The sequence below is a fragment of the Nelumbo lutea genome, chromosome 3 (assembly GCF_056320005.1).
Source record: "Nelumbo lutea isolate HS-2025 chromosome 3, American lotus-T2T, whole genome shotgun sequence".
NCBI lineage: Eukaryota > Viridiplantae > Streptophyta > Magnoliopsida > Proteales > Nelumbonaceae > Nelumbo > Nelumbo lutea.
The window spans coordinates 2,346,895-2,362,487 of NC_142686.1; the positions used below are offsets into that span (position 1 = coordinate 2,346,895).

General features: G+C 43.7%; 1 protein-coding gene across 1 annotated transcript; it reads left to right on the top strand.

Moving 5' to 3' along the window:
- The first annotated feature begins 11,753 nt into the window (after positions 1-11,753).
- Positions 11,754-14,330, top strand: LOC148862355 (basic helix-loop-helix protein 80-like). Its single transcript, XM_088979350.1, has 8 exons — positions 11,754-12,277; positions 12,386-12,559; positions 12,660-12,725; positions 12,876-12,944; positions 13,076-13,162; positions 13,337-13,516; positions 13,662-13,763; positions 13,848-14,330. Exons 1-7 carry the CDS (start codon positions 11,900-11,902, stop codon positions 13,749-13,751), a joined length of 1,044 nt encoding a protein of 347 aa, XP_088835476.1. The 5' UTR covers positions 11,754-11,899; the 3' UTR covers positions 13,752-13,763; positions 13,848-14,330.
- Positions 14,331-15,593: the final 1,263 nt, after the last annotated feature.

Consider the following 15,593-nt stretch of genomic DNA (forward strand, 5'->3'; position numbering starts at 1 on the left):
AACTGGCCTCTCTTCCGGAGGCTGCTTCTGCAACGGTTCGGCAGGTCTATTGCTAGACTCGGGGGCATCCTTTTCGTGCTCCCTTTGCCAACATGCTTTATTGTTATTGTTGTGCTGTACAAAGTTTCTCAAGTATCCGCGACGGATGAGTCCCTCTATCTCGTCCCGGAGGTTATTACACTGTTCGGTGCTATGACCATGGTCTCTATGGAAACTACAATACAAATTCTTGTTTCTCTCGTTCGGATTTCCTTTTAGGCGAGGTGGTCTGCCGCCAGGGCGCTGAATCGGTTTTCGGTGAGCGGGAGCTCGGGCTTGGAGCGCCGGGGTGCCGACCTCGCGGGCGAGGTTCCCGACCCGCTTGCAGGTTGCGAGGCAGGGATGACATTTTTTTCTCTTCGGCCTGGGGACGAGGCCTGGCTGTTGGGGTGGTTCTGGGGCAGGGAGGCCTTCGCCTGGCGGGGGCGCCCATCCTGCTGGGAGGCCTTGACCGGCCTCGGAGCGGGGTGGCGAGGTGGAAGTAGTGGTTGGTTCAGTGATAGTTGGGGGAACTGCTGTTGATAGTGATACTGGGAGATGTTGTGCAGCACTTGGTGCTGGTGAAGCTAGTGTTGCTGGAACTGTTGCATTTGGGTTTGCATTGCCCGCATGCACTACATCAGGTCCTCCAATCGGTTTTGGCTAGTTGCCAGGGGGATGACAGTTGGTTCAGTGAAGGTTGTCTCAATGGGGAGAGGAAAGGGGACGCTTGTGGTAGGAGGGTTTACGGGTGCCACTGCTTGTGGCGTGTTCAAGATGGGGATCCCATCCGCCGAAAGGGGGATGGTGAACTGTCCAACGCACACTACAGGGACCTGAAGTTGCACCCCGGTGGCGTTTGTCTCCGTGCCACGTCCAGTGTTGCTGGAGGAGGCCATGAGTGTTGGGTTTTTTGAAGAAAAAAGGGGGTATCGAAGTTTGGAGGGAGGCTTTTTGATGCGTTTCCCACAGACGGCGCCAATTGATGGAGCGCGATTCGGCTGGTCTTAGTTGTCCGCTGCCTTGCTTCTGAACAGGGTAGCAGGGAACCTGAAACGGAGGAGATGGGAAAGCTCCGGGGGGAACCCGGTGTAGAGGCTCCGAAGCTCAAGTTAGAATCCTTCAAAAGCAAGGTAATACCAAATAGCGCAAAGTTTTCATACCTCTGTTGTCGAGGGGCAAGGGGCTGTTATAGTCACTTCGTGTACTCGTCCTGAGGCCCTTGTTAGATCGGGTATGATTACCCTTGTGCTTGTCAATTCGGCCGTCGTCCTTTCTGCTGAGACAGAACCGTCACTGCCTAACCGTCTAACTGGAGATGGCGGCGTCAGTGGTGGTGGTAGGTGGCCGTTTAGAGTGCTGCTGCCAAACGTCAGATCCCAAGTCAATCAGGCGTGGTGCCCTCGGGCACGGACTTCCCTAGTGTCAGGCATGGTACGACTTGTTTGGCTTTGGTGCCCAGAAGGTGATGCGAAGTGCTGAGCGAGGTGGTCTTGAGCTCGGAGGTATCTATAGGGCAGGTCAGTTTCGGCGAGGTGTATCCCGAACTGTTACAAGGTGGGTCAGTTCGGCGAAGTGTATCCCGAGCTGTTACAAGGTGGGTCAGTTCGGCGAAGTGTATCCCGACCTGTTACAAGGGTCAGTTCGGCGAAGTGTATCCCGAGCTATTACAAGGTGGGTCAGTTCGGCGAAGTGTATCCCGAGCTGTTACAAGGTGGGTCAGTTCGACGAAGTGTATCCCGAGCTGTTACAAGGTGGGTCAGTTCGGTGAATTGTATCCCGAGCTGTTACAAGGGTCAATTCGGCGAAATGTGTCCCCTTATTCCCTCCTAGGCTTGGCCCCTTTTGCCAAACTGTTGTTTCTGCCACGTGTCACATGAGAGAGGTCGGGCCAAATCTTCCTTCATCAGTATCAATATCCGATATTGGACCCGATTATACAATTTTTCTGTGGTTGGTGCATATAGTATCAATATCCTTAACAAATTCTTGATAATCAGCCGTTTTTGATTTCTAAACTGCATGCAAATTAATAATGTAGGAGTTGTCTAATGTTTCATTATTTTGGCAACCTAAAACCCTTTGCTTCATGTTATTGTCTATTGGGCTTCAAGACCTCAATCATGGATTCTCTCAACCCATGGCTATGTGGAAAGTCTTCTTACATTGTTCTTTTTCCTTTTCTGTTTATCTTTTAATTATTTTGACAACTGTAAATAAAGTTATATCTTTTCTCTCTTATATATATTTTTCTCTAAATTAATGGAATTACAATTGAGTGCTTCCATACCAAATCGAGCTCGAATTTTTACACTTATATCTTGCGTTGAAGTTTAATTAATTATAATAGGAGCACAGAGGATCAGAGACCACACCAGTACACCATCAATTTGATGACACGTATGGACTTAAAAGAACCATTCAACCTAAAAATTTAAGCTATGAGATGAAACCCTTAAATAGGTTTTATTACCAGTGCCATGCATGCATCAATTCACAGTGTTTACGGTATAAATACATTTTACAGTGGCTTAATTTCCATTTCTATATTTAAAGAGTAAAATTGGCTATTGCCATGTAAGGGAAATTGTCAAAAATTCACCATGACTTTTCAGCATTTCTCTTAAACTCATCACAACTTTTCGAAATGTATAAAACTCACCATGTCACTAACTTGGTGGCTTAATTTCTATTTCTATATTTAAAGAGTAAAATTGGCTATTGCCATGTAAGGGAAATTGTCAAAAATTCACCATGACTTTTCAGCATTTCTCTTAAACTCATCACAACTTTTCGAAATGTCTAAAACTCACCATGTCACTAACTTGACGTTAAAGAGGCTAACGGCTGTTAATATATTACCATTTTAACCTTCATAGAAAAATATAAAATATATACATATATTTTAACATTTAGACATGAAAAAAAAGTAAAAAAATTCAAAAAATATTTTCAAATATAAAATACATATAAAAACACAGATATTGCAAAAAATATAAAAAATTATAGAAATTGCACACAAAATAAAAAATTATTTTCAAATTATAGAAACTATAGAAATTGAAAGACAAAATCAGAAAATAAAAATTGTAGAAAAAACACCAAAAATTATAGAAAAACACAGAAATTGCAAATAAATAACAAAAAATACAGGAAATTTTATAGATGGTAGAAAATAAATGAATGTAAAAAAAACAGAAATTATAAAAAATATTAGAAATTATAACAAAACACTAAAAATGTAAAAAATAAATTGAATAATGAAAAAGACCATTTTCCTCTAACTCGCCATTCAAAGGTGATTCGGTCATAAAAATTGTTATTTATGCTGACCTGGACACCTCTGTTAAGAAACATTAATGGTGCACTAAGGGAATGTGAGTTTTGGAAAATAAAAGTTTACTGACATGGTGAGTTTTGGTGAGTTAAGACAGTTTTGAAAACTTGTGATAAGTTTAAGAGAAATGCTGAAAAATCATGATGAGTTTTAGACAATTTCCTGCCATGTAACTATGCTGATTTAGACTGGCACACGACTTATTTGGTGGTGTACGTAAATGAAAGCAGCCTCAATGTTGTTTTCTAGATCATAGTCTCACTTGATGTGGTAAATTTCAATCTAACAGCTCCGGCTCCATGTGGAATAGAAAGGCCCTCTTGTCTTACATTACATATATAGTTCCCTGACACGCTTTACAGCCTACTTCAACTAGCAAGGATTCCATACCAATTGAAGCAATGACAATCGACAAAGGATTATCTAGGCCTTGCCTTTTGCATTTTTTAAACCTTTTCCATATCAGATTAACCAACAATTAATTGTTTTTTTTTTAATTTTAGTTTACATAATTATAAAATGTATAAAGAAAGACAAGTGGAAAATATAATTATTTTATGTACTTAACATAATTAAGTAAAGGGTTCAATTATTTTAGGTGGGTTTCCGTCAAAATCAAAATTCACAGGAGGTTTTGATTGGTATTATAGGTTTTCCCTTATATAAAATATAAAAAAGGAAGAATTCTTTTTTCTTGTCAAGCGAAAATAATATTATTGTGGGACCATTTGGGAAGCCTGTAGGGACTAATTAGAGAAAGATATGATCAACCTAAGCAGCCGAATGCAATTTTTTCCCCGATTATACTAACATATGATAATCATAGGCTATAGAAAAACTTCACCTTTCATTTCATGGGAGATAAGGTTATAAAGTGGCATACATGCCAATACAATTAGGGATTGTGTGATCACAATTCATTCCTATAACATATGGTTTTCACATACTAACATTTGCCTTTTAACCCTCCTACTTTATTATATTTTTTTTTATAAATCTTGATGCCAACCACAGCTAATGGAACCGTGAGCACCCTTATCGGAGATGGTGGGGGAGGGTTATGGAAATTGTACCCAAACACCCCCTTGAATGGTAACAGCGCGGGTGTGGCGGGGCTGGTTTTTGCACATCTTGTACCTGACACTGAACACATGTACCCTGCCTCATACCCTGATGGTGCTGGGAATCCCAGCCCCTCCATCCCTAATCCCTATGGGAATAGGAACCCTAAATTTGCCCCACCCCACCCTAGCATGGTTTTTATTTACTTTTTTGATAAGTTGTCATATTGAAATTTAACGATTTTTTTTTTTTTATAAATTCTTCTAAAAGTCATTAATCTTTATGTCTTAAAGGATATGTTTTTTTTAATCTTAAAGGGTATGTAGCGATTTGGTTTATCAAGTAACTATGTATGTATGTATATATGTAGGGCAGGTTTGGGGCCAGGCTTAGGGCGGGGTAGATAAATATCACCCTGACCCCTTCTTCGGTCACCTGATGAGTTTCCCAAACCCACCCTCACTCCACTCAACAGTTGTAAAAACCATGCTCCGCCCTAACCGGGGGCAGGTCAAATTGCCATCCCTAAGACCCTAATCCCCTGAGGATCCTTGTGGTCATCATTTGTTTTTTTATGAAATAGGCATTGATGAAACTGGATTCAATCAGTGCAATCTGTTCCAACAGCCAATATAGCCTTGCATTGAGAATATCTCCTCATGAAATAAAACACAGAATTAGGAAAATGTTCCCAATGCAAGACTGTTTAAATGGCCTTGCACTGACCGAAGTCAATCTCAGCATTGATATGATTCCTTTGTACGCTTATCTACAAAAACCTTGATACAATTATTTCAGTTTTGTTCCAAAATCATAATATTATTTTTTCTGCTAGAAATAAAACCAAGGTAATTATCCTAATTCCACTCTTAACAGTTTAACATGTGGAATCATGAGTGAAGAATTTGATTTTTTTTGGATAATTTCTTTTTACTAAAATCTTCCCCTGTAATTTTGAAAAAAAAAACTGCAATTACCTCCCTTTCCGTCATTGTCCTAATAACAATAAAAAAATTTTGAATTTATAAAATTACCCTTACTATTAGCTAGGGCATCTTTCTACATAATCCAAAATGTCATATTTGCCCTTATAGACTTTACTCCACTTAACGAATTTATAGAGGCTCAGTTTGGAAGGAGTATAAATATAAATATATAGAATGAAAAACCTTTATGTTTTTTATTATTTTATATGTATTTACACTCCATATATTGATATTTGTACTCCTTCCAAACTGAGTCAGAGTAAAAATTATTTTACTCTTTTCAATTTGACCCAAGAAACGTTATAAATACAAATATATAGTGTAAGTATATAGAAAATAATACAAAATACAAGGGTTTATAATCCACAAATTTATATTTGTACTTCTTCAAAAAATTAATGCATTAAGCTAACGTTTTGATTTGGGACAATGAAAAGGAGGTGATGAGGGCGGATTTGGCCCTTCAATGATATTGTGACACATGGCACCTCAGAACAATTAGGTGACACCCAAAATCACTTTGGCAACAACTTGCCTTAGCCAAGTTGATAGTGTCCCACTTGGCGGCCTAGCAGCCTGGCACAGGTGCGGCCTGGCACAGGCATGGCCTGGCCCAGGCATGGCTTGGCATAGGCACGACCTGGCACAGGCATGGCCTGGCCCAGGCATGGCTTGGCATAGGCGCGACCTGGCACAGGCATGACCTGGCACAAGCACGACCTGGCAGCCTGGCATAGGCATGAGCTGGTAGCCTGGCATAGGTGCAACCTAGCACAAGCACGCGTTGGCACAGGCACGAGCTGGCATAGGCACGAGCTGGCATAGACACGAGCTGGCACATGCGTGACTTGGCACAGGCACGAGCTAGCACAGGCACGACCTGGCACAAGCACGACCTGGCACAAGCACGAGTTGGCAACCTGGCCTAGGCACCGACCTGGCAACTTACAAGACGTGCTCGCCGACGAACGATCCTTGGAAGTTGGCCCATGTGCCAAACGATCCGGAGGGTGGTCAACTTGCATGGCGGTTACCTCCAGGAATCTCGAACCACTTAGACGATCTCGCAGAAATCTCGGATATAGTGCGTGAAGCCCACGCCAAACAATGCCTATATAAAGGCACCAACCCCAAGGGCAAGAGAGAGGGCAAGTAAGCAAGTAATCAAGTTCTAGCTCTCAGATTTTGTGATTTTTAGCTCGCAGTCTACTATGAGAGTACTGACTTAAGTATCGGAGCGACCTCGCCGGGTTGTCAACCTCGGGTCCTCTGACATTTGGTTCCTTGTAGGACTCTAACGAGTAAGAAAGCTCGTCACCTAACCTGCCCAGCTTGGCACCTGGTCAGTTCGGCACCTGCCCGACATCTCACAGGCAGTTCGGCACCATGCAGCTCGCCACCAGGCAACTCGGCACTAGGCAGCTCGCCCATAGGCAATTCGCCACCAGATAGCTCACCACCAAGCAGCTCATCAAGGTAGTTCGCCACCAGGCAGTTCACCACCAGGGAGCTCACCACCAGGCAATTCATCACTAGGTAGCTCACCACTAGACAACTCACCACTAAGGAGCTCTACTTCAGCCTTTGAATCACAGGCCACTTGGGAGCATACGTCACTGACGAGGTAATTAAACAAAAAAATTTGATACATCACGAAAGAATGATACGTGATCAGAAATAATTACATCAGGAGGTAATTCATAATTGCCAGTTTTTATTCAAATCAAACCTCAGGAGGGATTTTATGATGGTCGGAAGGAGAAGTTTGTATATTTTACTTTTTATTTTTTCTTTATTTGAAAGATTAAAAATCGAGGAAATAGTTTGGGGCTGAGAAGTTTGTTAATTGTATTTGTTTCAGTCGGAATCCTCCGGGGAAATTGGAGGATACTCGGCAAATTATGATGCTACTGCACCACCCAAACTGTAGAAGATGTTGAGTCACTGAGGTAAAGGTCTGAGGAATAGGTGGGAGCAAAATACACATGTTTGCATGTTTATTGTTGATGCATTTCTGTGATTTTTAGATGACTTTTTTTTTTTACAATTATATTATATCCTGGAAAGCAGTTTGGATACTGAGACCAATCACACCATGACGGGTGCAAACTGCATGGAGGGGAAGTTGATGAAGGAAGATTTGGCCCGACCTCTTTATTATGAGACACGTGGCAGAAACGACAGCTCGGCAAAAGGGGTCAAGCCTAGGCGGGAACAAGGGCACACTTCGCCGAACTGACCACCTTGTAACAGCTCGGGATAGACTTCGCCGAACTGACCACCTTGTAACAGCTCGGGATAGACTTCGCCGAACTGACCACCTTGTAACAGCTCGGGATAGACTTCGCCGAACTGCCGCCTTGTAACAGGTCGGGATAGACTTCGCCGAACTGACCCACCTTGTTACAGTTTGTGATACCTCCGAGCTCAAGACCGCCTCGCTCAGCACTTCGCATCATCTTCTAGGCACCAAAGCCAAACAAGTCGTACCATGCCTGGCACCAGGGAAGTCCGTGCCCGAGGGCGCCACGCCTGACTGACTTGGGATCTGACGTTTTGGCAGCAGCACTCTAAACGGCCACCTGCCACCGCCACTGACGTCGCCATCTCCAGCTAAACGGTTAGGCAGTGACGGTTCTGTCTCAGCAGAAGGGACGACGGCCGAGTTGACAAGCACAAGGGTAATCATACCCGATCTGACAAGGGCCTCGGGACGAGTACGCGAAGCGACTATAAGAGCCCCCTGCCCCCCGAAAACGGAGGTATGCAAACTTTGCGCTATCTGGTATTACCTTGCTTTTGAAAGATTCTAACTTCAGCTTCGGAGCCTCTACACCAGGTTCCCCCCGGAGCTTTCCCATCTCTCCCGTTTCAGGATCCTTGCTACCCCATTCGAAAGCAAGGTATCGGACAGCTAAGACCAGCCGGATCGCGCTCCATCAATTGGCGCCGTCTGTGGGAAGGCACTTCAACAACACCCGAAGGCCCTGCCTCTCCTTCAGAGTCCGGCTCGCCATCGGCAGCATTGGCCATCTCCTGAGTTATGCGCGAAGTGGTTATGGCACTTACATCGAGGTCGGGGTATGTATTCCGGATCACCCACCGGCTCAACTTGAACTCCCTCCTATAAGAGTCCACCATCAGATCGTCAAAACGCGGGGAGGCAATGTAGTCTTCAACTACCTTCTTTTTGGCGTCTTCAATGCCTTGGGAGAAAATCTGTGTTCTCTCCCTATTGTCCTCCTGAAGATACTCGACTTGATGCTGCAAATCCAACTTCAAGTCCGCCATGTCCTTGACAACTACCCCCATGGCCTCGGCGTCACGCTGAGACCTCGCCTGTCTGGCCATCGCGACGCGAGCAGCCTTTTCAGCAGCGTAAGCAGCCGCCTCAGCAGCCCGGGTATTTGCCTCTGTAGCACGGAAGGCTTCTTCAGCAGCATGAGCAGCAGCCTCAGCAGCTCACGCCTGTCGCGAGCTCCTCTCCACTTGGGCCGCCAAGGCATGAATCGAAGAATTCACCTACCGAAAGAAACAAGTGAGCAAAAAGACAACAGAAGCAACGAAAAAAAAAATCTCACCACCATGGCATGTGTTACGGCGCGGCAAGCGACCTGATTCAAGGGAAGATCGGTCCACGCCGTGACCTCCTCGGGGAAAGTGGCATCCCTACTCTTTTGAAGAGCGTAGTTCGGCATCAACACGCTCCTAAACTCCCCTTGAGCTCCCGAGCCTGAGGGCCCAGCCCGCGTATGAGTAGACCCGGAGTGAGGAGCACTTGAGTACGCAGGAGCGCCCGTATGAGTGGTTTCAGCGAAAGGCACCCCTGTAGTCTCGTGCAACGGTGGAACCCTGGCGAGGAGTAAGGTAATACGCCCGTCTCCCCCCAGGAAGAGGACCCGCCTGTCTCTTGAGCATCAAGATAGAGGAGAATATCCATAAGTCCAAGGGAAAGTTCTGCTCGCAAAAAAGGGATATCGTCCCCACCAGGTTCCGAATAGAGTTCAGATGAAACTGGCCAATGGTGACACCGAAGTGGTTTATGACTTCGACGAGGAGGGGATGGAAAGGAAGTCGCAACCCTGCGGCAAGCTGCTCTCAAAAAATCACGATCTCGTCGGTACCGTGTTCCCAAGGAAAGCTACCCGAAGGAATGAAATATGTGTACCCCCCAGGAAGATTGTAGGACAGAAGTATGGATTGAAGCCCCTCAGGCGTCATGGTCGAAGGACCAAACCTGTCTAGCATTCAACCTCGGCGGGAGGTAGACGCCAAACTGCCCGAAGCAACTCGGCCCACTAGTTCATAGTCTTCAAGCTCCACCTCGGGATCACTGAGGCAGTCTGGGGACACGGCTCGGTTGGTGGAACCTACGTTGGCCCTACTCGAAGAATCGTTTGAGCTATCAAAGCTAGACACTGGGGAAAAGATAGATTCAAGAAAGTACTCACCGGAAAGTTTGAAGAACAAGCTAAAGAACCGTGAAGACTGTATAACCAGCCTTGACGCGAGTTGGAAGAGACTCAGACGCGAGTTGGAAGGTTGGACGCGAACTCGATAGACAACCGCATAAGTGACAAACCAACCGGGGTCCCCCACTATTTATAGCTACAGTAATCAAGAATCGACCGTGCAGACTGAAGACGATCCGACGGCCCACGTTCTTACCAACCGCGCAACCCTTAAAGTCGAGACGTGATTGGTGCACGTCTTTCCGAAAAAAGTGAAACGTCAACACGTCTTTTTGAAACCGACATCGCTTCGACACGCGTCTTTTCGAATCTGACGCGCCGCACGTCTCCCTGTTAGTCGACGGCGTACGTACAGCAGTGGCGTGCCTTTTTGAAATGACCCGCTGTCACGTCCCAGCAGCGTGAGTTGGTCTGAAATTTAAAACGCACGGTCACAACCACCAGCGTTCTTGAGTAAGTCACGTTTCCAGTCTTCTCGAAAATCGAAAAAACCCTAGCAAAAGCGTCTCATACAGTGAAGGTTTGAAAGATAGGACAAATCTACAACCACCTCGTGAAAACTCCCCGCACCATGGCAAGGCCCTCGACGCAAGGAGTGGGGGGCAATTGATGAAGGAAGATTTGGCCCGACCTCTTTATTATGAGACACGTGGCAGAAACGACAGCTCGGCAAAAGGGGTCAAGCCTAGGTGGGAACAAGGGCACACTTCGCCGAACTGACCACCTTGTAACAGCTCGGGATAGACTTCGCCGAACTGACCACCTTGTAACAGCTCAGGATAGACTTCGCCGAATTGCCGCCTTGTAACAGGTCGGGATAGACTTCGCCGAACTGACCCACCTTGTTACAGTTCGGGATACCTCCGAGCTCAAGACCGCCTCGCTCAGCACTTCGCATCATCTTTTAGGCACCAAAGCCAAACAAGTCGTACCATGCCTGGCACCAGGGAAGTCCGTGCCCGAGGGCGCCACGCCTGACTGACTTGGGATCTGACGTTTTGGCAGCAGCACTCTAAACGGCCACCTACCACCGCCACTGACGCCGCCATCTCCAGCTAGACGGTTAGGCAGTGACGGTTATGTCTCAACAGAAGGGACGATGACCGAGTTGACAAGCGCAAGGGTAATCATACCCGATCAGACAAGGGCCTCGGGACGAGTACGCGAAGCGACTATAAGAGCCCCCTGCCCCCCGACAACGGAGGTATGCAAACTTTGCGCTATCTGGTATTACCTTGCTTTTGAAAAATTCTAACTTGAGCTTCGAAGCCTCTACACTGGGTTCCCCCAAGAGCTTTCCCATCTCTCCCGTTTCAGGATCCCTGCTACCCCGTTCGAAAGCAAGACAGCGGACAGCTAAGACCAACCGGATCGCGCTCCATCATAAGTCATCACTCATCTTTAGAAATTTTGAAGTGGATTTGCAATAAATGGCTGTTATCACTAAACTGGAAATATATATATATATATATATATATATATAATTTCCTCTCATTAAAGAAAAATAACATCATCGTTCATGGCATCCAAAGTTTAATTCCATTGGCATTTGGCAATATAGATGAAATTATGGAAATCTCGTGTCTTATTCTTATTAACATTATCTTATAATCCTATTTAATTAATTAATTGGTCACCTTCGACCAAAAAAAACTCGCCTTCCCCCTTAAATATTCATCTTGGAGCTGGAGCCTGGAGGGAGTAACAAAGAGATGGATAAATAATAGAGAGAGAAAGTGATTGATTAGACCAGTCAAATGCACCGAAGGGTTTCGTGGACTTGCGTGACATATTAGCAAATCGTGTCTCCTCTGTCCTCTCTCTCTCTCTCTCTCTCTCCCTGTTTATTAGTTTATATAAGTCTGCGGCCTGCCTACTTTGTTTCAGAGAAACTCAGACCCATTTTCCTAGGTCGCTAGCTAGGAGCGAGCTAATCTTGCAGCGAGAAAAAAGAAAGCTAGGCGCAAATCACCTCCCTCTCTTGCGCTTCAAATCGTCTTTCGATCAATTCTAAGCTCCGCCAGATGGCAGCCTTTTCATACCAACAGCCCACTTTTCTTCTCGACTCGGCTATGCTTCCAAATTCTCCCGTCAAGATGCCTGGACTTTTCGAGTTTGGCCTTGGCCTTGGCCTTGCAGACATCACCGCCACCTGTTTTCCTTATTTTCCACCTCAACCTCTCCCTGAATCTTCCATTGATAATCTGGACACCAGCAAAAACGTCATTCTTAGTGATAATGAACCTTCCATGACTCAGAAACAAAGGTCCTATTCTTCATCCTTGGTTGTGGGTCTTGAAAGTGGCGATCAGGTCACTCAGGACGAGACCCAGAAAATGGACAAGAGGAAGAAGAAGAAGAACGGAGATGGGTCCTGCTCGAATTTCGCTGAATCGTCCAAGGTAAAACTAATTAAATTTGTGCTTGAATTGAACGCTATCGATCGATGTTCGAATCCTAATATTGTGCTGAGTTCGTTTGACATTTGATGTATCGGTTGGGTTGATTAGGATGCAAGAGAAGGCAAAAGCAAGAGACAGAGAAAATGCAGTAGTGCCTCCAAAGATGCAGAAGAAGATAAGCGCAGAGCTGATAAGAAAGTCGGTGAAGAGGCTCCAACTGGCTACATTCATGTGAGAGCGAGGAGAGGTCAAGCAACAGATAGCCACAGCCTTGCAGAAAGGGTACCTAATTATAACTTGTTCATAGGGTCCAACTTCCAATTCTTGCTTGTTAATTTATATTTCTCAATTATATATGGTTCTCTGCGAAATGGATTTTCAGGTAAGAAGAGAGAAAATCAGTGAGAGGATGAAGATGTTGCAAGGTCTTGTTCCTGGTTGTGACAAGGTGAAATTTATCTCTCTCTCTCTCTCTCTCTCTCTCTCTCTCTAGTTAGTCATTCTCAGTTATCCTTGACTAAACAATCGTTTTCTTCTTATCTGGGGACTAGGATAAAATTACTTCTGAGTTATTGACTGTTTCATGTTCTACCTGCAGATAACTGGCAAGGCCCATATGTTGGACGAGATAATCAACTATGTGCGGTCCCTACAGAGTCAAGTTGAGGTATCTATCTATCTATATAAAGATAGAATTAGAGATTGGAATAGCTTTGCTTTGGCTTCTTTAATTATCTTTTGCCAAATAAAATAAAATTTGACTGGGTACATTTGGATTTACTCATTTTACGTCTGCAGTTCCTCTCCATGAAGCTTGCGTCGGCGAGTCCAATTTTCTATGATTTTGGAGCGGATTTAGATGCCTCGCTGCCAAAACCACCAGTGGTATATATATTTGAAACTCGAAAGCCTCCCCCACCCGGCACCTCCAAGTTTCACTTCCACAGTTTCATGTCAATCAATATATAGTTAATTCTTTTCAGTTTTCATTGCTGTAACTGTATATCCCTAACTAATGACTGACTGATTGATTTCTTTACTTCTAACATGAAATTTCAGAACTTGGCGCCACCACCAACAACGCAATCTACGCAAGCATCCTGCGCTACTGAGCCCACGGCTTTTATGGATTCCACTACTAGTTTCAGCACTAGAAATAACTACCCTATCCTGGACAGTTCCATTGCAGCTGGTTTCCTTGAGCAAGGACAGAGGCCTAATGCCGATGCCTTCCCTCAGGTATATATATATATATATATATATATATATATATATATATATATATATATATATATATATAAATACTCGTTATATAATTTAAGCCACATATGATATATAGAGATTTTAAGAAAATGTGCTGACTTTCACAATGCGTTTTCTCCAGAATAATGGAAATTTATTATGGGATGTGGAGAATCAGATACTAAGCTTTAATCATCAATCCAACTTCAACACCTTTTGTTCTTTCCAGTAAAACATACATCTGGTAATTAAGCCCTTAAAGTCTACAAATAAAAAACACTAGATGCATTTAAGTTACTTGTTTCTGAGTACTCCTTTGTCCTTACAGAGCAACAGCAGTAACATTAGAAGAACGTCACACTACTTCAAAGCTTTCAGCTGCTTGGTAAAAAGTTGTGACGAATTGGCTTCCTCGGTGATTAACATTGTAGTCACTGAAGATCCAAGTTCAATCGGTCGATGATGAATGGGGGATGCATGAATCTCAGAATAAAGTCGACAGCAGAAGGCAAGGAAACAGGATGGAACATATATATGCAACGTTGATATGAAAAAAGATCTCTTGTTGTCGATTTGACCGCCCAATTCTGAATCATCTGCTGGTTTACTTAGACATCGAATGTAGAAATTATGTAATAGTTAAAAAACATCAAACCCATGTGAAATTGTCTTCGTTACTTTTGTAATTTATTGTAATTACCATTTACCATTTACCATTTTTTTTTTTTAATTTCTCTATCTTCCTTTTCTCTGGCAACTATTTGTGTTCGCGACACGCGAGACGTGAAGGAATGAAAGGTTGTTGCAATCCTCCATAGTCTCTTTTGCTCTAGTTATTTTGTTTTAACTTTTAAGGGTTATTATTAATTGTTGATTTGACTGTTTGTCCTGTTATCATGTATGTTTCGCTACTGTTTGTCCGGTCTGAGCAGATCCGGTCTCACAGTCGAGTTAAAGACCCCTGTCTACCTGTGTAAGTGTAATGTAACGGTAGTTGACAGAGCATCTCGTAGGAAATTTAACACTTCAAATCCTCTACGGGAACCGGAGGGCACTATACCAATAATGATCACCCTGACATGTGGGATGCACGTGCCTGTCTCTATAGTATTGCTAAAACCGACCACCGCTAAAATTTTAGATGATTTTAAAGTTTTTTACCAATAATCCAAGCGTCAGGATTTGTAGGTTCAAATGTACATTCCATTTGGAGTAGGTGTCGGCTTCGTGAATGTAATTTTTAGAACTTTTGAATGATTCTAATTTTACGGTGGAAATAAAAAATTTACATTAGGCCTGTTCGTACTTTTCAAAAGTTTTTTAAGGACTTTTGCATTTCACCAAAAGAAATCAGATTTAAACTGCATACTTACAACAATTCAACTTTATGAACACCTCCATCTATAACACCCATACTCATCTTAAAAAGAAAGATTTTTTACTGATCAATCCACCTCTGAAATCCTAACTCCATTGTATCAATAAAGATAACTAACAAGAGCATCAAGGAAGAAACTTCAAATATAATTCTTTAGACACAATGGATAAAAGGAGAAAAAAAAAACTTATGCAACCAATATAAGTGAGACATCGATAGAAGAAACAATTGAGGGTATCTCCAATCACCGAAAGTAAAAGATAAACATGGTAGTATCTCGTAAAGGTAAAGACAGAAAATCCGAAAATTCATGAAAATAGGAACGGAGCCGGGAAATTCTTATGGGGGGACGGGGAAAATTTACAATGGAAAACTGTATTACATTAGGGATTTTCTGAACCATAGGGGGTGCGCATGACTCCCCTCGGTTCCCCTGGCTCCGCCCCTGCATGAGAACTATTATTGGCACCAAGAAATTGGAACCACGCGAAACTGTGAATGCTGGTGAAATATAGTCGGGAAACAGCTACCGACGGTGGAAGTCAAAGTAGTGATGATGGCCACCGCCCAATACCAAAATCATCAAGAGTCAGCTGCTTGTATCAGAATCCATGCAAAAAGAACAAAAAGAGAAAACAAAAAAAGAAAGGAGAAGAACGAATTAGAGAACGAGAAATGGAACGGAGGAGAGAGAGA

Excerpts from the sequence above, each read along its gene's own strand:
- LOC148862355 (XM_088979350.1), top strand. The coding sequence starts at position 11,900 with ATGGCAGCCTTTTCATACCAACAGCCCACTTTTCTTCTCGACTCGGCT. Across the intron at positions 12,945-13,075 it reads CCCTACAGAGTCAAGTTGAG|TTCCTCTCCATGAAGCTTGC; the intron begins GTATCTATCTAT and ends TTACGTCTGCAG. Across the intron at positions 13,163-13,336 it reads CGCTGCCAAAACCACCAGTG|AACTTGGCGCCACCACCAAC; the intron begins GTATATATATTT and ends ATGAAATTTCAG.